We start from the raw sequence: 27,269 nt of genomic DNA on the forward strand, positions 1-27,269 counted from the left end.
AATAAATAAACATTTTTTAAAAATTAAAAAAAAATCATTCCATGTCTTTGCCTTACAAAAAGATAGGCATCTGGGTTAAAAGAAAGTTTGATTTTCCAAAATGGTTTTCAGGAGCAGTTTAGTTCCACAAGTATTGACCAGCCCTCTTAAGACTCTATGCTGGGTTGTCAGGGAGCACTGGGGACCAGGAGGTGAACGTGTAGCTCATCTCATGGGGGGACACTAGCCAGTGACTGCCATTTAACACAGTCCATGATCTGGGCTGTAACAGAGGGGTAGGATTTGTCTTTGGGGGTTGTACTGAAATGAATAATGGTCACCCCCAAACTTCATGTACACTCGGAACCAGTGAATGTTTCCTTATTTGAAAATAGCCTTTGTAGATGTCATTTGTTAAATTATGATGAAGTCATACTGGATTAGGATGTGCCTTTAATTCAATGATTGGTGTCCTTAAAAGAAGATGCCGGGAGAGGTGGGGAGGGGAGGGCCATATGAAGACGGAGGCAGAGACTGGAGTTCTGTTGCCACAAGCCAAAGAACATCAGGAACTCCCAGAAGTGGGAAGAAGCCAGGAAGGATACTGTCCTTGAACCTCTGGAAGGAACATGGCCCTGCTGATGCCTTGATTTTGGACTGTAGCTTCCGGAACTGTGAAATAATGAATTTCTGTTGTTTTAAGCCACTCAGTTTGTGGAAAATTGTTACAGGAAATTAACACAGGACATACAATGAAGTGCAGTGAGAAATAATGGTGAGTTAAGAGAGCAACAATCTGATGTTACAGAAATCGAGTATTATTCCTCATTGACAGAATTTGGCTGAACTAAGCCAAAAGGTTAGTGGGAAAGGGTTGGAAACCCCAGTTTGGGGTACATATCGGCAATGTGACCTCAGGCAAGTGATTTTGCCTCTTCGATAGTTCCTTATCCATAAAACAAGGATCTTCAGACCCTTGTGGTCAGGTTATTATGAGGACTAAATGAAATACCTCATTTGAAAGCACTCATCTTGGTGTGTGGCACATAGTAAAGCCTCAATAAAAACCAGCTGACATTTATGACCAACCTAAAGTCGTCTCAGTTAGTCCCTTTCCCTTGACTAATGAGTTCCTTCATTGTACCACCAGTAATTATCTTCGTTAGTGGCTGTCTTTCCCACCAGAGTGTAAAATGTAAGTCCTTTTAGGTGGGGGCAGAGTCTCATTTATGGCTGCACACAGGACCTAGCACGAAGCCTGGCACGTATTTGTGAGATGGGTGCATGAATGAATGAATGAATGAATGAATAGTGGACACCTTGCCTTGTAAACATTAAATGAAGACATGTTTAAACAATATCTTTCCTTTTACTCTGTCTGTGGTCCCACATAACTGCATTAGAATGTCTCTGTAATCTTCCCTACCAACAACAATTTCTCTTGCCTGTTTTAAGCTTCTTTGGTAGGAACGCAGCTTTCCTGATTTGTAAAATATGGGTGTCCTGGAATGTTTGGAAGCATGGGGCTGTGTTCTTGCTGGCGATAACAGACTGTGGGATGTCAGTCCCATGCCTGGCACATAGGAAGGGAATTTCCCCCTCCTCTCACTTGCCCTGTTTATTTTTTGCTGTAGGGGTGTGGAAGAGACAAAGGGGCTGAATTGAGGGACAGCGGAGAACAATTTGGGAGTTTATGAAATCCTAGTGAATGTCTTTCTTTTTCTTGGAGCTGTATTAGATTGGGGCACTGCTTGCTTCCAGGGGAACCAAACCATCAAATAGGACTTCACAGGATCAATAAAATGCTCTGAAAATTCTGTGTCTTGCACAGTGCCAGCCTCCCCTGTATCCCCGGGACCTAGGTCACAGTGGCTGTGAGTGGAGATTCTCAGGATGTCAAGTGGGGCCATTGCACTAAAGGCAAGATTCCCTGAGCTGGAGGCTTGTCAATTACCTACGAAAGAGGTGGATCAACCCCCTTGAGCCTCATCATATCAAAGTTTTTCGTCCTCAGTAGGAAAGGATGACCAGAAAGTGGGGTCTTTCATAGCCTTAGAGCCAAGGAGGCCCTGACAATTAAGCAAGGACAGGGTTGGCCAGCCATCCCATCCGATACTTTGAGATCCCAGGAAAAGAATCCATTCTTCTTCCCAAATGTCCTCCAAGTCCCTTGTTGCTGAGCCTGAAGGCTCCATCTGGCTGCGGTCTCTGTGGTCTCTGGAGGACGCAAGCACTAAGCCATCTTGTTGGGGAGGTTCTCCTAACCTGACGAGCACTGAGCCTGCCCAGGCCTCTTGCCCACGTTGCCACTCCTCACAGGGCCTAGCTCTCCAACAGTCTGTGTGCAAATAGGCGTGGCCAGGCTACCTGCCAAGGGTGGGTGCCATCAGTCATCAGTGAAAAGGGGTAAGTGTCCAGGCCCCTGGGGCTGGCTCAAGTAAGACAATAGGGTCAAGGTCGCTCTCTCTCCTCCAGGGAGTGAAATGATTGGCTCAGCTTGTTGAACTGTGAGAGGCCTCATCAGCGATCAGAGCAGTATAGTCCTCTGGAATCCGGCCACGGGGTGATTTTCACATCAGCCTCTGTCTCAGTAACTGAGGACCTCGGGACTTCTTTGCTTCCTTCAAGCCCACGTCTCCTCAGATGCTTCCTCCAGTGGGCCAGGCAGCGGTGGGCAGAGGAGCGGATCTCCCCACTCCTCAGGGCATAGATAATGGGGTTGACCATGGAGTTGACAAGGCAGAGCAAAGAGCAGAAGGCGAAGACCTTCTTGACCTGGTCGCTTAGGGTGGCGGTCAGGCTGTAGACCATGAGGGCCAGCACCGGGAACCAGCAGATGAAAAGCACGGCCAGCACCACCCCCAGGGTCTTGGCCAACCTCACATCCAGCCTCATCCGTGCCATTCCTGGCACCTGCCTGTCCTGGTGTTCAGCCAAGCTGGCTACATGCTGATGGGCCTTCCAGAGGACGTGCCCGTAAGTGTAGATGATGCCAAAGAAGAGGAAGGCAATGAACAGGAGCCAGCCCAGCAGATAGTTATTGGGAATCAGGGGGAAAAGCTCAGAGCAGGGACTGGGACAGCAGGTCCATCCCATAAGGGGCAGGTAGGAGACCAATGCTGAGAGGACCCACATGATGCCCAGGGTTGCCAGCGCCCTCCCACGGGTGAGTAGGGCTTTGTATGTGGGTGGGTAGCACAGACAGAGGTAGCGGTCAATGGCGGTCAGCAGTAGGCTGCCTACAGAGGCTGTGAAGGTAATCGTCACGCTGCCAATCTTCAGCAGGAAGACAGCCTGAGAGTCCACGCCGTGGAAGACGTGGAAATTGACAAAGTTGCAAGCAAAGATCACGCTGGCCAGGAAGTCAGCCACAGCCAAGCTGCTAATGAACAGATACGAAGGCTTCCTGCGGAGCCGGTGGGAGGACAGGATCAGGTAGAGCACGGCCAGGTTCTCCAGGGCGCTTAGCAGGGCCAGGGAGGTGCACAGCACCGCAATAGCGATCCTCTGGGAAGCGTTCAGGACCATGTACTCTTTCATGGGGTTGAAATCCAAGCCATCCTTGCAGCCATTGGCCGCCTCCATCACCCAGCGTCTCTCCATGAGGTGGGTCCCTTGGCTCCTGCCGGGCTTGCCAAGAAGCCTTTGCTGTAGTACAATGAGGGGAAGAAATGAGTCTTTTTCAATTAGCACAATAACGACTTCACACAATCACCGGCTCTAGCCACACCCTTTACCTGTGTGGATGGGTCTTGCGTTGCCATAGCGATTTAGACCTTTCAACTTTTGAAAAAAATTTGTGTTTTGTTCCCCTGTATTTTGCCCTGGCTCCATCCCACTGGGTCACTAGGTCTGTACTGGTTGCTTTGCTTTAGGAGAGATATGTGGGAATTCAAGGAGCAGAAGGGGCCTGCAAGGTTTTGGGTCTTTTGTTTTCAAAAAGACCAATCCTGAGACTTCCCTTTGAAAGTAAAAGAAATCTCCAAGCGTCAAAAACTGAGAGGAAATCAAAACCAAGAAAAAAATGGAATCCAGAGTGATAAGGCGGGAGGGGATTTTTTTCCACCGGCGTTTTGTTCGGTTTTGTTTTGTTTGCCGGTTTCGGTAAGTAAGATGCTGAAGTTTTAACAACAAAGGTGAGTCTTTGGCCTCACGCCAGTAGGGTTGCCAGATAAAATATAGGAATCCAGATAAACCTGAAGGTCAGATAATGAGTCATTTTTTAGTATAAGTATTCTAAATATTGAGGAAAACCGAACCAGGGCTCCCAAATATTATAGGGGACATCATTAGATATTATTAGAAAGCAGACTGGAAATTTCTCTAGAGAGATACACTTTCTAGCCAGGTAATCCAAGATTCCCACATGGAGAAGCCCATGGTATTTGAGCTCACAATACAAAATTACAAAATACTTAAGAATCTATGGACAAGAGTTAACAGAAATGTCAGACAGTGGAATGAGACTTCCCAGGACTTTGTGTCATTCTTGGGAATATGTTTAATATAATTAAACAATAAGGGCTCAAAAACATGAGTACATAATGGGAGACTGTCTAGGCAGATTTAAAAACGAATCAAGTAGAATTTCTGGAACTGAAAAATAAAGTCTTTGAAAAAAGAAACTCTTAAAGGCAGGTTAAAAAACAGAACAGATTCGTTGGAAAGCACTGAACCCCGAAGGTAGAGCTGAAGAGATTTCTTGAAACGTAGCACAAAGAGACAAAGAGATGGGACAGATAAAAGAGAGGTTAAGAGGCATGAAGGATTGAATGAAAAGTCCTACAATATATCTAATTGGAGTTTCAGAAGGGAAAAATAGAATTGAGGGTAGGCATTGGGGAGGCCAAAGAGGGAGGCGGATGGTGGAGAATCGTCCAGAATTCTCCTCAGATTCAGAAATCACAGTGAACTCTGAGCAGAATTTTATTTTATTTATTTTATTTTATAAGTATTTTTTTTTTAATTTTTTTTTTCAACGTTTATTTATTTTTCGGACAGAGAGAGACAGAGCGTGAACGGGGGAGGGGCAGAGACAGAGGGAGACACAGAATCGGAAACAGGCTCCAGGCTCCGAGCCATCAGCCCAGAGCCTGACGCGGGGCTCGAACTCCCGGACCGCGAGATCGTGACCGGGCTGAAGTCGGACGCTTAACCGACTGCGCCACCCAGGCGCCCCTATAAGTATTTTTTTAACGTTTGTTTATTTATGTTGAGAGAGAGAGAGAGACTTTGCGCGTGCATGCAGGTGGGAGAGGGGCAGAGAGAGGGAGAGAGAGAACCCCAGGCAGGCTCTGCACTGTCAGCACTGAGCCCTAGGCTCAAACTCACAAACCATGAGGTCATCACCTGAGCCGAAATTGGATGCTTAACTGACTGAGCCACCCAGGTTCCCCTGCGCGCCCCCAGCATAATTTTAAAAACAAACTAATTCGACGTTCACATATATCATAATTAAACTTCCGAACACCAAAGACAGAGAAAAAATTAAAAGCAATCAGAGGGAAAGGACACACTACCTGCAAATGAATCATAATTAAATTTAAAAGCTGATTTTCCAAAAGCAACAATAGATGCCAGAAGAAAGAGGTGGGAGGGAGGTAACTAAACTACAACTCAAAATAAATAGAAGTAGACGTATCTAGTAACAGACCTTTACTGAAAGAACATTTAAACGATGTGCCATCACCAGAAAGAAATTTTTCATAGAGGAAAGAATAGGAAGGCAAGAAGGAACTGTGAACAAATAAATTGCTAAATGTATGTGTAAATAAAAACAACAGTTTAGGGGCGCCTGGGTGGCGCAGTCGGTTAAGCGTCCGACTTCAGCCAGGTCACGATCTTGCGGTCCGTGAGTTCGAGCCCCGCGTCGGGCTCTGGGCTGATGGCTCAGAGCCTGGAGCCTGTTTCCGGTTCTGTGTCTCCCTCTCTCTCTGCCCCTCCCCCGTTCATGCTCTGTCTCTCTCTGTCCCCAAAAATAAATAAACGTTGAAAAAAACAAAAACAAAAACAAAAACAAAAAAAAACAACAGTTTGTATACAACACTAATAAGAATGCTGATGATCAGTTTGGAGGGCATAAAGAAAAAAATGGAAGCAAAATTGTGAATGACAGTAACACAAGCCAAGAAAGAGAAAGAGTGGGAGCTTTATTTAGGAAGTGAGTAAAGGCATTGATCTACTTCAGGATTTTAAAAATCAAGCATCATCTCCTACCTGGTTGACTTTGATAGTTTACTAACTGGGCTTCTGGAGTGATCCTTTTAAAATATGTCAGAGGGTGCTACTCATTGTCTGAAACTTTGTATAGGACCCATTCCATTTGGTGTAAAAGCCAAGGTACTTACAATGGCCTAAAGGGCTTTATGTGTTCTGGCCCTATTATCTCTAATATCATGCTTTCCTTGGTCAACCAGCTTTAGCCACACTGGATGCCTGAGGTGTCTAACCTCCTGCCACAGGACGTTTGCACTGGCTGTTCCCTCTATCTGGGCACACTTTCCCTAGATATATGCTTGACTTAGTCGCTCACCTTCTTCAAGTCTTGGCTCGAGTTTTACCTTTTCAGTGACATCTTTCTTACCACTCTATTTAATACTGTAACTCACACCAACCTCCTGCTCTTCTGGTCCCCCTCCCTCTGCTCTATGTTTTATTTTTTCCCATATCACTTATCACTTTCTAACAGACACTTTACCCTACATAACTTATCTATGTATTATGTTTTATTGTTTATTGTCTGTTGTTCCACTAGAATTTAAGCTCCATGAGGTCAAGGAGCTATTTTGTTCACTCATATAAGGTCTTAGAATAGTATCTGGTACATAATAGGAACTCAATAAATATTGTGGACTTGAAGTGAAGTGAAATTGAATAATGACTGACTTTAGCATTCCTTTCTCAGAAATTGATAGATTAAGTTGACAACATACTAATTAATAGAATGCACAATATTTGAACATTCAATGAACAACCTTGATCCAATAGTTAATATGGATGGGCACCTGGCTGTCTCAGTTGGTAGTACATGCGACTCTTGATCTCAGGGTTGTGAGTTCAAGCCCCACGTTGGGTGTAGAGATTACTTAAAAATAAAATTAAAAAAATAGTCATATATGGAACTCAGCACCCAAGAATTAGAGAATACACACTGTTTTCAAGCAATTTACCAAAACTGGATAAGTCTTAGGTGAAAAGTAAATTTTAACAAATTTAAAATAATCTGTAACATACAAACCATGTTCTCTGACCATAGTGCAATTTATTAAGAACTTAAAAAAATATAACTAACAAACTTCATAGTACGAAGCTTCAAAAACACTTCTGAAGGGGCGCCTGGGTGGCTCAGTCGGTTGAGCGTCGGACTTCGGCTCAGGTCATGATCTCGCGGTTCGTGAGTTCAAGCCCCGCGTCAGGCTCTGTGCCGACAGCTCAGAGCCTGGAGCCTGTTTCAGATTCTGTGTCTCCCTCTCTCTCTCTCTGACCCTCCCCCGTTCGTGCTCTGTCTCTCTCTGTCTCAAAAATAAATAAACATTAAAAAAAATTATAAAAAAAAACCACTTCTGAATAATTCTTGGGTCAAGAAATCATAAAGGGAGTCCGAAAATACTTAGAATTGTAACATTAAAATTCGTGGGATGCATCTGAGCAGCACCGAAAAGGAAATCTATAGCCCCACATGCTCATAGTGGAAAAGGGAAAAACATGTGCTAACCATCACAAAATTAGAAAAGGGACAACAGCATAAATACAAAGAAGGCAGAAGACAGAAATCAGAAGAGAAGAAATTAATTACATAGGAAACTAATGGAGACTGGAAAAGACTGAGGCTAGTTTTTTGAAAAGGTGATAAAATAGGCAACCCTCAGGAAAGATTTTTTTTTTAATGTTTATTTATTTTTTTTTTATTTTTGAGAGAGAGAGAGCACAAGTGGGGAAGGGGCAGAGAAAGAAGGGGGAGGAAGATCCCAAGTGACAGCACAGAGCCTTGTATGGGGCGCAAACTCACGAACCGTGCGATCGTGACCTGAGCCGAAGTCAGACACTTAACCTTGCCTGAGCCACCCAGGTGCCCCTTCAGGAAAGATTTCTGAAGAAAAAAGGAGAGAAAAATAATGGTGTGAAAGAGAAATGGTCAATGATCCTTTGTTGTTGATATTATTGCTATTGTTTTTGGTCAATGATCCTTTGAAAAGATGTTTAACCTCGATAACGTCCACAGAAATGTAAGTTTCGCTCCAATCAGGTTGGTAAAAACTTAAACCTGAGAGGGGCGCCTGGGTGGCTCAGGTCACGACCCCAGTTCGTGAGATCGAGCCCTGAAACTTGCTCTGCACTGACAGCGGAGCCAGCTTGGGATTCTCTCTCTCTCTCTCTCTCTCTTTCTCTCTCTGCCCTTCCCCCACTTGCATGCTCTCTCTGTCTATCGCTCTCTCTCTCTCTCAAAATAAATAAATAAACTTAAAAAAACATTAAACCTGATGATACTGAGCATTGGAGAAGGCGCAGACCAACAAGAATTTTCAGCACTGCGACGGGGGTGTAAGTTGGCACAACCACTGTGGAGAGCAGTTTGGCAAAATCTGGCAAAGCTGATGTGCCCCTGCCCTTGAATGCACCAGTTTCTCTCCCGGGAATGTGCTCCTGAGGGACACCGACACGTGTGACCGAGGAGACAGCAACAAGGATGTTTACTTAACTCTCCTGTTTCTATTTAGTTACTTATTTAAAAAAAATGTTAATGTTTGTTTTTGAGAGAGACAGAGAGAGAGGGGGAGAGAGCAAGCAGGGGAGGGGCAGAGAGAGGGGGAGACACAGGATCCGAAGCGGGCTCCAGGCTCCGAGCTGTCAGCACAGAGCCCGACGCGGGGCTCGAACCCACGAGCTGTGAGATCATGAGCCAAAGTTGGACGCTCCACCCACTGAGCCATCCAGGCGCCTCCTTACTTATTTTTTAAATGACATGTGGCTCACATGAAGCCGTCGCGGGATGGCGCTGGCCCACGCCAGCATGCTGTGCTGCATGTGGACGGCCAGGCAGGGCAGGGCACAGCGCCCAGCAGCCACGGCTGCTCCACCAGATGCCCCACTGGTTCCCAGATAGCTCTGCTTTCTTGCACCTCTGCCCACACCTTCGCCCCAGGGTTCCTTTTTCTGGCTCACCTTCCTTCTTTTCCTTCCTTCTGGACTCATCTTTCGCCCAGGGAAGGCTTCCTCGATCCCCCATCACTCTGGAAGCTCCCAGTCTTACTCTGCTTATGTTGTAACCAGTTCTGCACGAGGCTTTTCTCCCACCGGAGGAATAACCGCACTAACCAACATTTGTACGGGACTGAAATTCTACAAAGTAATTTGCCACCATCTACTTCATACAACTTGACAATATAAAGAGTATGGTTATTGTTCTCGCATAGATAAAGTGGGCTCAGAGATGTTAAACCACTTGGCGGAGGTCCCACAGCTTGGCAAGGTCAGGGACTGGGCTTTCGTTATTTCTGGGTCTTTTAGTGCCTTGCACAACGCCTGCCATCTACACGGTAGGTGCTCAAAAACTCCCTAATGAATGAACCCCATTTGCCTCAAGTGGAGTGGACTCCAAGTAAGAATGTGAGGGGGAGGGGAGCACATCCTGTAGGTTAAAATTCCAGCAGGGTGGCCTTGTTGAAGATACCGAATGCCTCAGTCTTCCCATTTCTCATCTGTAAAATGGGTTTTGTGAGGCTTTAAGTACCTTAATATACTATCTGAAAGTGCTGCTGCTGCTGCTGCTGATGAGCATCTTCCAATGGGGATAACTCACCTACTCCATGCGGTTCTTAAGAATAACATGCCAGGGGGCGCCTGGGTGACTCAGTCAGTTGAGCGTCGGACTCTTGGTTTCCGCTCAGGGCATGATCTCACAGTTCATGAGTTCGAGCCCTGCATCGGGCTCTGTGCCGATGGTGCAGAGCCTGCTTGGGATTCTCTCTCTCTCCCTCTCTCTCTGCCCTTCCCACGTCTCTCTCTCTCCAAAATAAATAAATAAACTTAAAAAAAATAATAACATGCTTGGCACATCACAAGAGCTTGATAAATGTTAACCCTTATTATAATCCAGGTTAAAAAATTTTTTTTAAATTTTTATTTATTTTTGAGAGAGAGAGAGAGCGCGAGATGAAGAAAGCAGAGAGAGAGGGAGACACAGAATCCGAAACAGTTTCGGGCTCTGAGCTGTCGGCACAGAGCCGGACACGGGACTTGAACTCGTGAACTCTGAGATCATGACCCGAGCCGAAGTCAGACGCTCATCTGACTGAGCCACCCAGGCGCCGCCAGGGCTTCAAAAATTTTAAGACAGCAGAATAATTTTTACAATTGATGGAACCCCTATTCGTAAGTCGGGTAAAATCTGAGCTCACGTCACTGGTAGCCTCTCTTCAAGGCAACCCGAGGAACGTCGGAAACCTCTCGTCTAATCCAGGTCCATCATTTTACTGTTAAGAAAACAGTCCAAGGGTGGGGATACAATCCCTGAGGTCGCCCAGCAAAAGAGCAGCAGACCTGAAACTAGACTTCACATCCCCCCAAATCACAAGACAAGACTCTTGTTCTGTAGGCACAGAGGTGACCCTACCGACAGAAGTGTTTCCCTGAGACGTACAGTTTGCTGAATGTCGCTAAAGTCACATCTGAGCTGAGACAGGAAATGGTGCTGGCCGAGTTCTCAGCCCTGGTCATGAATGAGTGACAGACAGTGCAAACCTTTCTCGGTTCCCACGTCCCCACCCTGTCACTTCTGGAAGCTTCCTCCCTGCACCCTGCGGCCCCAGCCAAACTCCCCTCTCCCTGAATTTCCCTGGGAAAACGGTCCCCTTCCCACCAGAGCACGGCTTACCCCACGCAGCGTCCAGCCTAGAAGAGGGATGCCAGAGAGGTGGCTGCCGGCATTCTGTGCTGCACCCAGGTCTGGCGTGGCCACTGACCTGTGGTGGTGTCCAAATTCGGCAAGGTCAGGAAATGCAGGCCCTTGGAGGGAGGGCCTGACAAGACAACATCCGACGGCAACAGGATGCACAAAGCAACAGGAAACCCAGCTCCCTGTCTGGTTTCCCTGTGGGCGGATAGAAATACCTTCTGGAGTCAGAGCATCTGGCTCCCGGACGGGCCTGCCTCCAGGGCGAGGACTGGTCTGAATGCCCGGCACGGGGAGGGACCCAGCGTGGGCTGCGCGACAGAGGTGGAACCGTTCCACCTCTGCCTTGTCTCATCATGTGACTCCGGGCAAGTCCCTTCGACTTTCTGAGCCCCTTTTCTCAGTTACTTATTTTCTTGAATGTTTACTTATTTATTTTGAGAGAGAGCGAGCAAGACAGAGGGCAGGGGAAGGGGCAGAGAGAGAGAGGAAGAGAGAGAATCCCAAGCAGGCTCTGCGATGTCAGTGCAGAGCTCGAGCCCACGAGCCCGTGAGACCATGACCTGAGCTGTCATCAAGAGTCGGCCGCTCCACCGACTGAGTCTCCCAGGCGCCCCCCATCCCCTTTTCTCATTTATGAAACGGCAGTGACAATACCTGTCCCATTCTCCTTGGAAAAACCAATTGGTTGATGACCTCCAACACGGCTTCTGAAGCCAGTGAGCTGTGATGGGGGTAGCCATCTTTTCAAAGTGTGTGTGAGACTTTATGTCTGTACATTTTTTAGGGGAAAGCGTTCACATTTAAAAAATTTTTTTTTTTTTGCGGGGCGCCTGGGTGGCGCAGTCGGTTAAGCGTCCGACTTCAGCCAGGTCACGATCTCGCGGTCCGTGAGTTCGAGCCCCGCGTCGGGCTCTGGGCTGATGGCTCAGAGCCTGGAGCCTGTTTCCGATTCTGTGTCTCCCTCTCTCTCTGCCCCTCCCCCGTTCATGCTCTGTCTCTCTCTGTCCCAAAAATAAATAAACGTTGAAAAAAAAAATTAAAAAAAAAAATTTTTTTTTTGCATTTATTTATTTTTGAGACTAGAGAGAGACAGCAGGAGCAGGGGAGGGGCAGAGAGAGAGGGAGACACAGAATCCGAAGCAGGCTCCAGGCTCCGAGCTGTCAGCAGAGAGCCCGACGCGGGGCTCGAACCCACGAACTGTGAGATCATGACCTGAGCCGAAGTCGGACGCTCAACTGACTGAGCCACCCAGGCACCCCTATATATATATATATATATATATATATATATATATATATATTTTATCACTGTGTCAATGAAGTTCCCAATAGTAAGAAGCACCAAGTCATACAAAACCATTTTGTGGCCGACTCTGTACAAATGCAAGATGAAAAGAGAACCAACCTTGGGGCTCCTGGGTGGCTCAGTTGGTTAAGTGGCCTGCTTTGGCTCAGGACATGATCTCGCGGTTCGTGAGTTCGAGCCCCGCGTCGGGCTCTGTGCCGACAGCTCGGAGCCTGGAGCCTGCTTCGGATTCTGTGTCTCCCTCTCTCTGCCCCTTCCCCGCTCATACTCTGTCTCTCAAAAATGAATAAATGTTAAAAAATTTTTTTTTTAAAAAGAGAACCAACCAGGGACGCCTGGGTGGCTCAGTTGGTTGAGCCTCTGACTCTCGATTTTGGCTCAGGTCAGGATTCCAGGGTCATGGGATCGAGCCCTGCATAGGGCTCTGTGCTGAGCGTGGAGACTGCTTGAGATTCTCCCTCTCCCTCTCTCCCTCTGCCCCTCTCCCCACCTCGCTCTCTCTCTCTAAAAAAAAAAAAAAAGAACCAGGCAAGTGCTATCCCCACCTAAGAAACATGTCAAAGTCCTCAAACTGCCTGACACTCTTCTCAGACAGCATGTCCGTGCTGTGGTGGGTTGGCAGGGCATGCAGTCCTAGAGCCCTCATGCTGAGTGTCTGGGAAGGGAACCTTCAGGCAGGGGGATGTGGGGGGGCGGTGGTGGTGGGTGGGTGCCCCTGGGGGGTTTTCCTACCTGAACTGAAAGTGTGAAGTGAAAGAATGAGCGCCATGGTAACAGCTGCCCCCACGTTAAAGCCTGAGGGCACCAGGGACGAGGAGGATCGTAACCCTTTGAACGTGGCTACTACACCTGCAAGTGAAAAGCTGAGATTGGAGGTCAAGAGCGGTCATTTTTCTCTCTGAGAGTGCAGAGGCCTGGGTTCTAGTCCCTGTTCTGCTACTGATCGTCACTGGGCAACTCCCTTCTCCTTTCTGGGTCTTTCTTTTTGCATCTTTAAAGCAGGTGGGTAGAGTGGGTGATTTCTTAGGTCTCCTCCTGGAAATTCACCATGTTGAATCCCAGACCTCCTTGGATTCGAACCCAGCTCTCCATTTCGTGGGCTGTGTGACACTGGGCAAGTTACCTCCCCTCTGTTTCATTCAGCTGTGAACCGGTGAGAAATACCACCCACATGGCATTGCTGTACCGATTAAGTAACCGAAGTTTCCTAAATTCATGGTGCTGTGCCTGGCTGACAGTACGTGTCCAATAAAAGGCAGGAAAGAACTCAATTGAGTTAGAATTCTTACAGGATTCTGTGCTCAAGGCTTGTCTGACCTTCCTCTGAGAGCTGAGGCAAATAGAAAGATCTCTGCTCGTTCTTAGCTGACACTTTATCACCATGAAGGCCAAACCATCACATTTTTAAAACCCTGTTTGACCCACATGACCTTCTTGGCCTGCTTCCCAGCAGTCTGGGCTCTTGGCGCTATGTCCAGCTGTAGGAAGGGAGTCACGGGGCCTTCCTTCCACATTTCTTCTCCTACTTCCCTTCTGTGCTTGATAGCCCTTGGCTGCAAGTTGCAAGGAAGTTCTCTGGGATTTGGGGCTGTAGGCTATTGTCCTTTACCCAAATCTTATCTATTTTTTTCAGGTCCTGTATCAAGGCCACCTTCTCCAGGAAGCATTCTCTGGTTTCCCGTAACCCTTCCCGGTGGTTGAAACTCATTGAGTCCTGCTGTATGGATCACCATCTACCTTCTGTTATTTGTATCAGTAATATTTGTCTCCTCTTGCTTCCTGGATTGTGAGCTTCTAGTTTTGAGAGTTGAATCTGGGGGTCAGGGAGGGAAGACATCTTTGTATTCTAGTTCCCTTTACAATGAAACGAAGTTCTTGTAATGAGGGGTTCTGAGCTAGGCTCAGCAGCCCTCATGGAGGTGGAACTCAGCCCAGGTAAGCAAGACAATTAGGTGGCCCCGAGCCACCACCCCCTGTTCCCAAGCCATGACAGACAGTGCCCATCGGCCCCAATTCCCCCTCATCCTGAGCCTCACCCTAGTGCCCTTTATCCAGGGAACCAGCCTTCTAGAAAGAGATGGGAACCACAAACAGCAGGTCTAAGGCAGAAAGTGAACTAAAAGGTTGGCAACTGTCCAGGCTCTTTTTGACCTTGTAAATAGACCACTACGGTAGTCATCCCAGAGGAGGTGGGACAGATTGTGAGTGAAGGAACTTAAAAATCTCTCCAGTGATGTGGACGCCTGGGTGGCTCAGTGGGTTAAGCGTCTGACTTTGGCTCAGGTCATGATCTCACAATCTGTGAGTTCGAGCCCTGCATCGGGCTCTGTGTTGACAGCTCAGAGCCTGGAGCCTGCTTTGGATTCTGTGTCTTGCTCTCTCTCTTCCCCTCCCCTGCTTGTGCTCGCTCTCTCTCTCTCTCTCTCTCTCAAAAATAAATAAACATTAAAAAAAATTAAAAAGAAATCTCTCCAGTGATATAAGCCCTAGGAGAAGCTTATGGATGTGAGGCAAAATATGGAAATTGTCCTAGGGAAGGGATACAAAGGGCTGCGCAGACCGATTTCTTCTATTTTTTTAATTAATTTTTTTTTTATTTGAGGGGGAGAGAGAGAACGAGCAAGAGGGGAGAGGGACAGAGGAAGAGACAGAAAGAATCCCAAGCAGGCTGCATACTCCGCGCAGAGCCTGAAGCCGGACTGGGTCCCCCAACCCTGGGATCATGGCCTGAGCTGAAATCAGGAGTCCGACGCTTAACTGACTGAGCCACCCAGGCGCCTCAAACTGATTTCTTTCATACATTTTTCCTGGGATTTCCAGCACTTGAGCACAAGGCCTGGCATAAAGTAGGCACTTAAATATTTTAAAATCAACACGTTGAATGAATGAACGAACAAATGTCCTATTGGGAAAAAAGCAGGCTTCTTCAGAGAGACTTTGTATTTTCTTTTCCCTCCGCTGCCAGGAAGCTCAGAGCTAAACACGATGCAAGCCTGCAGTCCTGGTTCGTTCAAGGTTGGTTCCTGATTCATTTCTTCTCTCTTTTAGCGGTTTCTAATGCTTTGCTTTTATTTCCACTGCCCTAATTCATAAGATAGACCTCCTCCAGTTCTTTAAGGGAAGGATTTTTAATTTATAGAATTGGCACAAAGGATCACCATGAAGGCCTTTCTCAAACAACTAACGGTTGGCAAAAAAATCTCACTCCCCATGAGTCTGCCCTGTGGGGCTGGAAGTTTCCGTCCTGTCTGCTGTCCACTCGCTGTTCATCGCTCCCACCAGGGGCCTGTGGGATCACTACCTGCTGTCTGGACACTTGTTCTCCCTGGACCTTCCTTCCTCGTCTTTCTGTACCGTCTCCAGCCTCCCTCCTGGCAGGAATTAAGCTAAACAGTGTCTGAGGCCTCTTTCCACGGTAGCAAAGGTTAAAGGGCCAAAGCTTTGGAATGAAACATTGCCGGCTTCAAATCCCGGCTCTGCCATTGGTGGGCTGTGTGACCTGAGGGCGAGTTACTCAAACTCTCCGAGCCTCAGTTTCTTCATCTGTGACTGGGGAAACTATTACTACCTGCATTCTTGATGTGCAGATTAAGTAACGATTTAAAACAAGCAGTCGCGTGGGGGCCTGAATGGACTATAGCGTGTTGGTGTGTGATGTGGCGGAAAGAAAAGGGTCTCACGCTAAGCCGCGGATGCTCAGGGTTTGAGCCTGGCTCTGGCACCAGTTGGTGCTATGGAGAGGTCACTTTGCCTCCCTGTCCCCAGTGCTGCCATCTGAGAAGAAGATCGAAGGATAATGATGACGAGGGCTTGGCATGGTACTAGCGCCCTCCACACATTATCTCACTGAAACCTCAAAACAACCCTGCAAGGCTGGTGTAATTATTTTCCACATTTTCCAGATGAGGAAAGCGGGGTCCAGGGATGGATGTAAGAAACGTGCTGGGGGCACCGGGCACGTGTTCATTCCTCTGAAGACGCAGGGTCCCGTCCTGTTGGTTTCTGTTCCTTAATTCTTGGTAATTAACTGACTGATCTGAAATCTTCCCACAGGACAGGGTGGTTGAGTCTTTTCAGATCTTTTCTTCCTTTTTTCAACTACCTTATGTTCCAGCAACTTCCCTTTCAGAGAATGAACCAATGGTGCCCACATCCATATCATATTTGACAGTTTGCACAGTGGGGGGGGGGGCTCACGATCGTATCTGAAGCAGGTAGCATGTCTTGAGCAAATGGGTGCAGAGAGGGCAAAAGTCACTTACCCAAAGTTCACAGCAAGTGCCAGGCAAAGCTAGGACTTGAGCCCCAGTGCTCCGACAAAGTCAGGTTGGTAAAGGGACAGTGCCCAGTGCATGACCTTGCCCGGGGGCGAGGGGCCCTAACCACAGCAAATAGGCGATCTTTGTCCTTTAGCCCCAGGGGCAAATTGCATCGTTTCTCTTTCTGGCTTTTTCCTTTTTGGACCAATTTCGCTCAGCAATGCCTCGCTTGCTTACATTAGCTGATCTAGATTTTAGTCTTATCCCCGCCAACCAGATGGAGTCCTGACCTCCTCACCCCCAAGGATTTGCCAGTCAGGCTCTTGGGGCTTTGGAGTCAGACAGACCCGACTTCCAGAACTGGCACAGCCAAGTGTTAGCTTTGTGCCCTCAGATAAAGTCACTTCTGGGGGTGCTCGGGTGGCTCAGTCGGTTCAGCGTCCGACTTTGGCTTAGGTCATGATCTCCCGGTTCATGGGTTTGAGCTGTCAAGGCAGAGCTCGCTTCGGATTCTTTGTCCCCCCCCCAACCCACTCCCAGTCTCTGCCCCTCCCCCCTCACGCTGTCTTTCTCAAAAATAAACACTAAAAATGTCACTTCATTCACTTCTTTTCCTCTGTTTCCTCATCCATAAAATGGGAATAACAAATAGTGCATACTTCACCGGTGGTGGTGAAGCATGAGAATTAATTGAGATAGCATCATGCTTAATACAGTGCCTGGCACACAGTAAGCCCTCCGTGGATGGCAGATTCTATCTATCTATCTATCTATCTATAATATATATATATATATATTGTAGAGACTATATATATATATATATACACACACACACACAATATGTGTACATATTACAGCTTTCTCCTCACTTCCCCAAGTTCTTTGCTAATTGACACCAAGTGACAATGTCATTTCTGTCTTGCCCTTGGGCTGGTGGAGGGGGGGGTCTAGGAGAACAGAGCAGTTGAGAGGCAGGATGGAGAGTGGGACAGTGTTAGGGGAGCAGAGGGAGAAGATCCTGTTTCCATTCAGGATGTTAGGAATTGAGTGAACCGGAAGCTGAGGATGTGCCGGGAGCCTGATGGATTATTAACCAGGCTGGGGTAAAGCAGTCAGCACCTGCCAGCCTGCAATTGGGACAAGAGCCCTGGGCCAAGGAGACAGGCTTCTGGTTCCAGCTTGGGGTGGAAACGACGGCCGGGTAACCTCAGGCAAAACAGTCTTCTTCTCAGTGTGCCCATCTGTACCAGGAAGGGGTTTTCGATGACATCTCAAAGGGTCCTTCTTTCCAAGTTGAAGTTGTGCAATTAACCACATGGGGCAGGGGGGTTGTTGTTCACTTGCAGAAGAGCTGGGCATGGGAAAGTCAGCTTAGGAGAGCCTGGAGCAGCAGATCTCAAACTCTGGGCTCTCTGCACCCCTTCACTGTCTTAAAAAACCACCAGACCCTAGAGGGCTTTCACTGATGTAGGTTACATCTCTCACTCTTTACTGTATCAGAGAATAAACCTGGCAACTTAAAAAATATGTTTAGAGAAACTGTATTACATGTTAATAGCAATAACCTATTTTTTTTTTTTAATTTTTTTTTTTTCCAACGTTTATTTATTTTTGGGACCGAGAGAGAGACAGAGCAGGAACGGGGGAGGCGCAGAGAGAGAGAGAGGGAGACACAGCATCGGAAGCAGGCTCCAGGCTCCGAGCCGTCAGCCCGGAGCCCGACGCGGGGCTCGAACTCCCGGACCGCGAGATCGTGACCTGGCTGAAGTCGGACGCTCAACCGACTGCGCCACCCAGGCGCCCCGCAATAACCTATTTTTAAAAAATATTTATTTATTTGGGGGAGAGCATAAGCAGGGGAGGGGACCTAAGAGGCGGGGGACAGGGGATCTGAAGCAGGCTCTGCGCTGACAGGCTGATAGCAGCGAGCCAGATGTGGGGCTCGAACCCACAAACTACGAGGTCATGATCTCTGCCAAAGTTGGACGCTCAACTGACTGAGCCACCCAGGTGCCCCTAGAAATAGCCTATTTTTTTTTTTTAATTTTTTAACGTTTATTTATTTTTGAGACAGAGAGAGACAGAGCATGAACAGGGGAGGGGCAGAGAGAGAGGGAGACACAGAATCCGAAGCAGGCTCCAGGCTCCGAGCTGTCAGCACAGAGGCCGACCCGGGGCTCGAACTCACGGACCGTGAGCTCATGACCTGAGCCGAAGTCGGACGCTTAACTGACGGAGCCACCCAGGCGCCCCAGAAATAGCCTAGTTTTAATGAAAATAGTTTTGGGCGAAAGGAAGTCTCTTAATCATCTGGCAGCCGGATTCTCATCTCTGCTTCTGCATTCAGCCTATTGTCATAGGTCATTGTGGTTAAAGTATGTGAGGAAAATGAATTTGTCACCACCCTTTACTACTTCCTTTGTGGCAGGCTCTCCAAGAGGCTTTTTACCTGCATTGTTTCCTTTATCCTGCGAACCGCACTTGTGGGTGGATTGTCTTATTTTCCCTATTTTAAGATGACGGTGCTGGGGCCCAGCTGGATGGATCCGCCCCAGGTCACACGACTTGCAGGTGGCAGAGTCAGAACTCCGGCTTGGGTGGCTACGCGCGTGGCGGACCCTGTCCGCGGGAGGGACGCACTCGGGGCGACAATCTCTTCCCTTTCCTTTTCATCCTTTCCTCTTTGGACTCTTTGGACTTTCCTCTTTGAGCCCCTCTGTGCTGACAGCTCAGAGCTTGGAGCCTGCTTCGGATTCTGTGTCTCCCTCTCTCTCTGCCCCTCCTCCATTCACACTCTATCTCTCTTTCTCTCAAAAATAAATAAAAACATTTTTTAAAAATGTATAGGGGGGGAAAAAGGGCTGATGGAATGTATATCAGCAGGAAGAACATGCCGGGCTTGACGTTTCAGAAGTGATTCTCAAAGGATCTGCGACAAGAGCACTTAGGACAAGCCTTTAGGAGATTCCCCTGCCCTGCTGAAATGTGCAGGAGAGGGTGGGGTCTCGGGGATCGAACCTAAATGCTAACAGCTTCCTGTGTGCCAAGCTTGGCTTCGCGTGTGAACTCAGTTAATCTGCACGATAGTCAGGGAAGGACAGTACTATTAACATCGGCTCCCTTTTGCAGACACACACGAAGTGACTTGCCTGAGGTCATACGAAAGGGCAGAGCCCAATTCAAACCCAGGCTTGGCCCATAATCATGGGACCTCTCCTCCCAGTTGCTCAGTGGGTCCCTGCAGCTTTCTCCTGAGGACCTCTGTCCTTTCTGAGGAGGGGGCGGGGGCGCTTCTTGAAATTCTGGAAGTAGCATAAGGTCCCCTGTTTCCTGCTTTACCAGATCCCAGGGTTCAGGGTCTCAGGATGGGGTGTCTGATGACAGGTGTCTTAGTTTTGCCCTAGCAGGGAGCCCCCCTGTGATTCAGGGCCCGTTACTCTGATTCCCTGCCTTTTACCTTTATCTCTGTAACAGGGATTTAAAAAAGGCCTATACCTCTCTTTCAAAGAAAACCTGCTACAGAAAATTTTGGAAACTCAGTCATGTTAAAGTCTGCATGACTGATAACAGTGCATGGATCTCCCTGACCCTGAGGGCGAAGCTTGGTCATTGGTCATTGGGAAGTGTGTGTGTGTGTGTGTGTGTGTGTATGTGTGTGTATAGCGGCTGGTCACCCCTTCTGACCATGAAGTGCTCCCTGTAGGGCAAACAAGGCCTTATAACCAGGGGGCAGAGAGGTGTGATGATGGGGACTTTTCGGGGTGGCTTCTGTATGCAGCAGAGAGTAGGCAAGGGCTAATTAAGTGGTGGATATTCTGAATCACCTGCAGCTTCCCCCAGGTTCTTCTACTTCTTCCTGGCTTGCCCAGATCCCAAAGGGTGTGGTCCCTGCCCTAACCTTGATTCTGGTTGTTTCTAGTTGCACCGTGGGGGTTGCAATTCAGACCAGTTCTCCAAACGGAGGTGGGAGCGGTGGGGCGACAGAGCCATGGAACACAGTGGTGATCACGACAATAATGGAAAGTAACACTGAATGAGCGCTTACTGTATACTGTGTGCCAGACCATTCTATGCCCTTTGCGCAGTAATTCATATATTCTGCACGACAAGCCAACGAGGGGACTGGTAGCATTCCCATTTCATAATCGAGGAAACTGGCATCAGCAGAGGGGCTGATTCATAAGACTTTGGGCCCCTAACATCTGGGGTGACAAAGTGGCTAGAGGGCCGCGGGGACAGCTGGATGCAGGCTGATGAATGAATGAAACCTGCTGTGGGCAGTCAGGCCATGGAGAGATGCGGAGAAGCCAGAGATGGGCCAGACATCTGGGGAGGTGACCCTCACGCACACTCCACCTACTGCTTTCTACAGAGCGAATTAATGTGCCCCGGTGGCGCTGTTTGCTTTGGGCCCTGGGGCAGTGAGGACGAAAAAGCATGTCACCATTTCTGGCCTAGAATTTGGGATCAGACCCAGCACACTGATTGCCTCGGTACACCAACTCGCAAGGAGGCCTGGAGTTCCATCTCCTGCTTCCGGAAGGAGAGGTGGTCAACAGATAAGGATCAACTGAGAATAAGAAATTTACAAGCAAGCTCTGTGCTGTCAGCACAGAGCCCAACATGGGCCTCGATCTCACAAACCGTGAGATCATGACCTGAGCCGACATCAAGAGTCAGACACTTAACCCACTGAGCCACCCAGGCGCCCCTACAGACAGAGGTTTAAGAGGCCGCCCCAAGTCACGGTTGTGAGTTCTGATTCTGCCTCTTATTAGGTCCGTTGTGTCTTGGGCAGATTGCCTCACCTCCCTGAGCCTCAGTGTCCTCATCTGTAAAATGGGGATAATGAAAGTACTCAGAGCTGTTGTGAGGAGTATATGGGGCAGGGGGCATGTAGTAGTTGCATAGCTCAGTACCTTACTCTACCCTCAATTAAGGTCGTCTGTCTGTGTGCCAGGTTATCTAAGGGTCATGGCCAAAACTGAAAGAGTAAAATAAAACAGAGTGAGGGCGTCAGACTAGAATAATCTCCAATCTCTTCCCACTTGGGAGCTGTTTCACAGTAATATATGATGTTAGAAACCCCAATAGGAATTATTTGAGCCATTTTGTAATTGTGTATGGCTTGTGAAAAAGGAAGCGATTTTAAGTTAAAAATGTACTATTTTCAATACGTGTATCATTTCAGAATTTTCCCTAAGATTTATTTTAAACCCTTTAAATTATACGCATGATGTGTGAAGATAACTTTGACTTCTCCCCACCTTCCAAGGGGCATGTATGCTCCTTTCTGCTTTGCAGTCACAACAGAAGAAAATGCCTGGTTAGTGAACACATTTTGAGGGAATGTTAATATTGGGACCAAACGGACATTACAATAGGCTGCGATGTAACAAGAGGATGGGAATCACTTTCATGACCTGAGGGTTTGAATTCTTTTTTTTTTTTTTTAATTTTTCTAATGTTTATTTATTTTTGAGGAGGGGGGGAAACAGGGGCAGAGAGAGAGCACACACACACAGAATCCAGAGCTCCAGGCTCTGAGCTGTTAGCACAGGGTCCGACACGGGGCTTCAACTCAAGAACAGGGGGATCATAACCTGAGCTGAAGTTGGATGCTTAACGACTGAGCCACCCAAGTACGAGGGTTTGAATTCTTGCATTCAATGCTTAAATAGCCAATTTGTACTTAAAAACATTTTTTTAAATTCCTCATGGCTTTATTTTGTTATTTTTTTTAATTTTATTACTTTTTTGATGTTTATTTTTGAGGGAGACAGAGACAGAGACAGAGTGTGAGGGGCAGAGAGCGAGGGAGACACAGAATCTGAAGTAGGCTCTTGGCTCTGAGCTGTCAGCACAGAGCCCGACGCAGAACTCGAACCCACAACCATGAGCTCAGGACCTGAGCAGAAGCTGGACACTTACCCACTGAGCCACCCAGGTGCCCCTAGTTTGTACCTTTTTAAAAAGAATCTCATGTTTGTCACAGGCAAGAGAAAATAATCTGAGGTCCCTATTTGCAAGCCTCTCTCTGCATTTGCCTGGCAAGTGTGGATCGCCTTTATGCCCAACACAGGAGAAGAAAGAACACGCTGTTTTCTCTTTTTAACAATCTTGAAATGTGGAGAAGCATAAGAACTTCCCTGAAATGCTTTGTAAGTAACTTGATCAGATAAACACAACTTATGAATCTTGAGGCAAATTTTCAGAGGAGGTATTCTTTTCCTTCTTACTTCCTTGTGTTTTTGACATCAGAGTTCCTTTTGCATCCTGTCTTTGATCATTGGTTCAATAAGGGTGCAAACTAAATAATAAACAATTAAGGATAAGACCAGTGTAAAACCATACATATCAGCTAAAGCCACTCTAGTCGCCAAAGAAGAAACATCCTGGGTGGGAATTCATTAGGTTATCATTCATTTGATCACCACTGACTTCTGCTTTTGATTCTTTTTATTTTAAGAAGCTCTCAGTCTGGGGGCGCCTGGGTGGCGCAGTCGGTTAAGCGTCCGACTTCAGCTCAGGTCACGATCTCGCGGTCCGTGAGTTCGAGCCCCGCGTCGGGCTCTGGGTTGATGGCTCAGAGCCTGGAGCCTGTTTCCGATTCTGTGTCTCCCTCTCTCTCTGCCCCTCCCCCGTTCAGGCTCTGTCTCTCTCTGTCCCCAAAAAAATAAATAAACGTTGAAAAAAAAAAAAAAAAGAAGCTCTCAGTCTGAATAAAAACAATCTTCTAAATAGCAAAAATAATTATTCGCTAATTTTTTAAAAAAATGGAACCAAGCACCATGAACTTCTAGTGTGTGAACCTTCTGGAATACCTTCCTCCTTGTTGGGAAAACCTCGTGGAAAGTAATGGAAACACAGAGCTGAGCTTGACTCTGGTCTCTACCGTTTGCCCGCTCTGACTGGGCCTTGGTGACCTCATCTGCCAAGTGGGTATTATTAAGATAGGACTCGTGTGAAGTCTTCGAGAAGGTCCGTGAGACACCCTGCACCCCCGCCCGGTTCTCAGCAGGCTCCCACCCCCTCCTCTCAGCTCCGTCAGATTTCCCAGGACCCAGGCAGATCCACAGAGACCCACAGAGGACGATTCACTGTCCAGCAGAGGCAACACCGTGAACGCAGCTGTGGTTCTCGGAGGAACTTTGGGGTGGCCCCAACCCCCCAGGGAGAGGAGGGCGGAGGGGGGGGGTGGTAGCTGTAGTGGGAGGGGCTGCCTCTGACTCACTGTGCGAGCAGAAGATTGGGGGCCTCCTTTGGAGGGGTAGGAGCAGGTGGGGGGAGGAGAAGGGAGGCAGCAAAGCCCATAGGACACTCAGCCCAACCCATTTCTGTCCGGAGGTCTCCCCAACATTCTTCTGATTTGGATGGGACCTCAGCAGCCTTCCTTCCCAAGCTTGGCTTTTAATTTTTTTTTTTTTTTTTTCAACGTTTATTTATTTTTGGGACAGAGAGAGACAGAGCATGAACGGGGGAGGGGCAGAGAGAGAGGGAGACACAGAATCGGAAGCAGGCTCCAGGCTCTGAGCCATCAGCCCAGAGCCTGACGCGGGGCTCGAACTCACGGACCGCGAGATCGTGACCTGGCTGAAGTCGGACGCTTAACCGACTGCGCCACCCAGGCGCCCCCCAAGCTTGGCTTTTAAAAAAAATGTTTTTTTAATGTTTATTTATTATTGAGAGACAGAGAGACACAGAGCATGAGCGGGGGGGGGGGGGGGGGGGGGGGGCCGAGAGATGGAGAGACACAGAATCCGAAGCAGGCTCCAGGCTCCGAGCTGTCAGCACAGAGCCCCACGCGGGGCTCGAACTCACCAACTGCCAGATCCTGACCTGAGCCGAAGTTGGGCGCTTAACCGACGGAGCCACCCAGGCGCCCTCCCCCAAGCTTGGCTTTAATGACACTGGGGGGCTCCTCCCCTTCTGATCTACCCTATTGATGATCTGACTTTCTCTGCCATTTTCTTTTCTTGGCATTTGGGGGGTCTCTCCTGTATGGGGGTGGGGCAGGACACACCCCATGTTCTGTGGACCCTATCTTTCCCCAGGAGATGGAGGGAAGAGGGAATTATGGTCTTCAACTTTCTTTTCCGAGCTCGGCTGGAAGAGGGCTGATGGTTCTTCAAGCCTGCATGACACCTCAGTGCTCGCAAGGTACTCTCCACACCTGTTCTGTTTGGGTCTCACTACAGTGCAGCTGGTTCTGGCTTCAGACAGACCCAGGTTTGAGTCCCGGCTTTGCCGTGTGCCACCCGCTGTGTGACCTTGGGCTAGGTCTTAGTCCTGGGTGAGCTTTAGTTTCTCACCTCTCAGATGTGGGTGGTGAGAGCCTGTGTCTCCCTCACAGGCTGTCGTGAGCACTGGACAAGGTGAGGCAGCCGTGCTGGCAGAGTTCCAGCAGGTAGTGAACGCTCACTAAATGTTAACTTAAGGAAAGGGGCTCCCCTTTGCGGCAGATTGGTAAGGCTTTGCTTCATTTTTGGAGTTGGAGAAACTGTAGGTTAGAAAGGTGATGTGACTCCCCCAAGGCCATCTGACTCATTGGTGAGGGGGACTTGTGTCTTCCACAGGATTCAGCGATTGATAGCACAGGCTTTGGAGCCCAGAGAGCAGGACTTGACACTCTTCCTTGGCCTTGAATTCAAGGTCAACCTTGAACGAGTCACCATTGCCTGCGAGCCTTGTCTCACAGGCCGCCTGTCTCCCTTCAAAGAGTATCCTTGGTTTCTCCTGGCTCAGGGCCTTTTTGCAGGGGTTGGGGTAGAAAGCAGAAGCTGTCTGAAGACAGCCCTTCTCCCTGTCCTTTGTGAAAATCTGAGTGCGGTGCGGTTAAGTGGGTGTCCCAGGAGGGTGGGGAGAAGAGCCTACATCTGTGACCCAAAGCCAAGGACACAGGACAGATGGCCCCGGGCTAAGAAGGGACCAGAGGTCACGGGTCCCTTGAGTGTTGACATCCTGGGCTCTGCTGTCTTGGGGAGATGGTGGGGCCTCTGGGGGAAGTTACTGGGTGGCTCACCCTGAAGTTGAATCCAAAGCACAGTGGTTTCAAATCCTGGCAAAGAATCCGGACTCCAGGCCCGCCAGGGAAGTGGACAGGGCTGGACTTCAGGGAAATCAAACCCCTTTGGACAATGGGCATCTATCACAGGAGGAACCAGGGTGGCACCAAGGCCGGGCGCCTCCCTCGTTCTGTGCTCTGTACGAGACCCTAGGACGCCATGTGCGTTGCTGGAAGGTGAGAGAAACTCGCTACACACCGAGACCCCATCGCTGACCAGCTCAGTAGGGTGAGAGCTCGGAGTCCTACTGAACATGCTTTAATAAGAATGAATAAAAGAACATTCTGTGCACGTCTGAGAGCACAGGGTAAGTAAGATTAACAGGTGCACCAAGATGAGGAGGGAACAGAAGAGATACTCCGGAGGGCTCTGCTCGGCTGGGCCGTGCTCCCATTTTGCCCACCTTAACCGCATGGTCTTAACCCTCCCAAAGGTAAAGGACACGCTTCATTGGTAGAAATTAATGCTAGGGCCAGAGTCGTTAGGGTGCTGACTCCCAGGGACTCCCCGGATTCCTCCACGGCCCCTCCTCTGCCCTAGTCCTGGCCTTTGCGTCCTCAAGGCATCTACCTGCCACCCGTTCGAGAGAAAAACAGCCTGCAGCCATGACGTCCTTATCTCTACTCCATAGCAGGAGCCGATGGATGAAGATCAGAGTCTCTCCACTGTAGTCATTTGCTGACCCAGGTGCCCGCCTGGCGTCAGCGTCATCCAGCCCGCCCTCACCACAGGCCCACGAGTGCTGGCATCGGGCCCAACATTCGCAGAAGAGGGAGCGCGTGGGAAGGAAGGGGACCGATTTTCCTGAGGCCGTGGGGTGACCTACCAGCGCTGAGATGCACCTGGGTGCTGGCCCAGGGCACACTCGTAAACACGACTGTCCTGCTAAGTGGAACCTCCATGGAGCGGACCCCTGGCCTCCTGAGTCTAGTGTGGCTCTAACGCTGCGGAACTGCCCCAGACGGGGAAGCCGTGCTCCCTGAGCCTCAGCCTTGCCCCCCCCCCCCAGCACCCCGTCCAGCAGAGGGGCCCTGTACTCACCAGATGACCTCTAAGGCCTCTTCCAGCCGATCTGTTGGGGTTCTTTCTGGGCCCACTGTCTGCTCATTAGGCCTGACCTTGTAAGGCAGGACACCCCGGTGGTGAAAGGGTGACTGTGGAGCAGAGAGTCTGAGTTCAAGCCAGTGTCTCACTGAATGTGACATTAGGTAAGTCACTTCCCCCCATCTGTGGGGCGGGGAGGGATAACAGTCCTGACTGCAGACAGATGTGAGGGTTAACTAAGTCAAGCCCTGCATGCAGTAAGGCTCTCTGTGTGTCGGTGAGTGTCTCCTTCTGTCCTGACCTTGGTGGTCCTGTCCAAAGGGGAGGACGGCACCAGCCCTGAGCCTTCCTGTGACTGGTCCTCAAAAACCTCAGGAGTCCCCCTCATACGGCAGCAATTTCCCGGCCCCAGGCAGTCCTCCCCCTCCCAGCTCCTTACATCCCTGGAGGGAAGGGGTGAAGTAAGGCACAGGTTTTCTGGAAGGCAGCTATATGCTAACTAACCGCTAGGCCACCGGCTCCCCACAGAACACAGTTTTCCGAAATGAGGAAGAGGCCCCAAAGAAAACAGCTGCAGACAGCTACTCACGGTGATCTGTGGCTGAGCTCCCTGATCCTGCTGGGCGCTGAGGAGTCCTGGCAGTCGTGTCTAGGTGGTGGGTCTGGGTCCCAGTCAGAGCCCCTGTTGAACAGCCACCCCAAACAGCTTTCACTTGCTTTCG

General features: G+C 48.9%; 1 protein-coding gene across 3 annotated transcripts; it reads right to left on the minus strand.

Moving 5' to 3' along the window:
* Positions 1-1,328: 1,328 nt before the first annotated feature.
* On the minus strand, positions 1,329-27,269 carry CNR2 (cannabinoid receptor 2). 3 transcript variants are annotated; one of them, XM_030327008.1, is made up of 4 exons: positions 27,137-27,269; positions 26,545-26,657; positions 10,853-11,068; positions 1,329-3,627 (listed from the first exon to the last, which is right to left on the minus strand). In XM_030327008.1, exon 4 carries the CDS (start codon positions 3,580-3,582, stop codon positions 2,500-2,502), a length of 1,083 nt encoding a protein of 360 aa, XP_030182868.1. In that variant the 5' UTR covers positions 3,583-3,627; positions 10,853-11,068; positions 26,545-26,657; positions 27,137-27,269; the 3' UTR covers positions 1,329-2,499. The 3 variants fall into 3 exon arrangements, with proteins under 3 accessions (XP_030182868.1, XP_032450108.1, XP_030182870.1); XM_032594217.1 differs by having other exon boundaries at positions 1,329-4,175; XM_030327010.1 differs by lacking the exon at positions 10,853-11,068.

The sequence above is a fragment of the Lynx canadensis genome, chromosome C1 (genome assembly GCF_007474595.2).
Source record: "Lynx canadensis isolate LIC74 chromosome C1, mLynCan4.pri.v2, whole genome shotgun sequence".
NCBI classification, from domain to species: domain Eukaryota; kingdom Metazoa; phylum Chordata; class Mammalia; order Carnivora; family Felidae; genus Lynx; species Lynx canadensis.

Bases quoted from the DNA above. Each gene is read 5' to 3' on its own strand.
- CNR2 (XM_030327010.1), bottom strand. From the start codon at position 3,582: ATGGAGAGACGCTGGGTGATGGAGGCGGCCAATGGCTGCAAGGATGGC.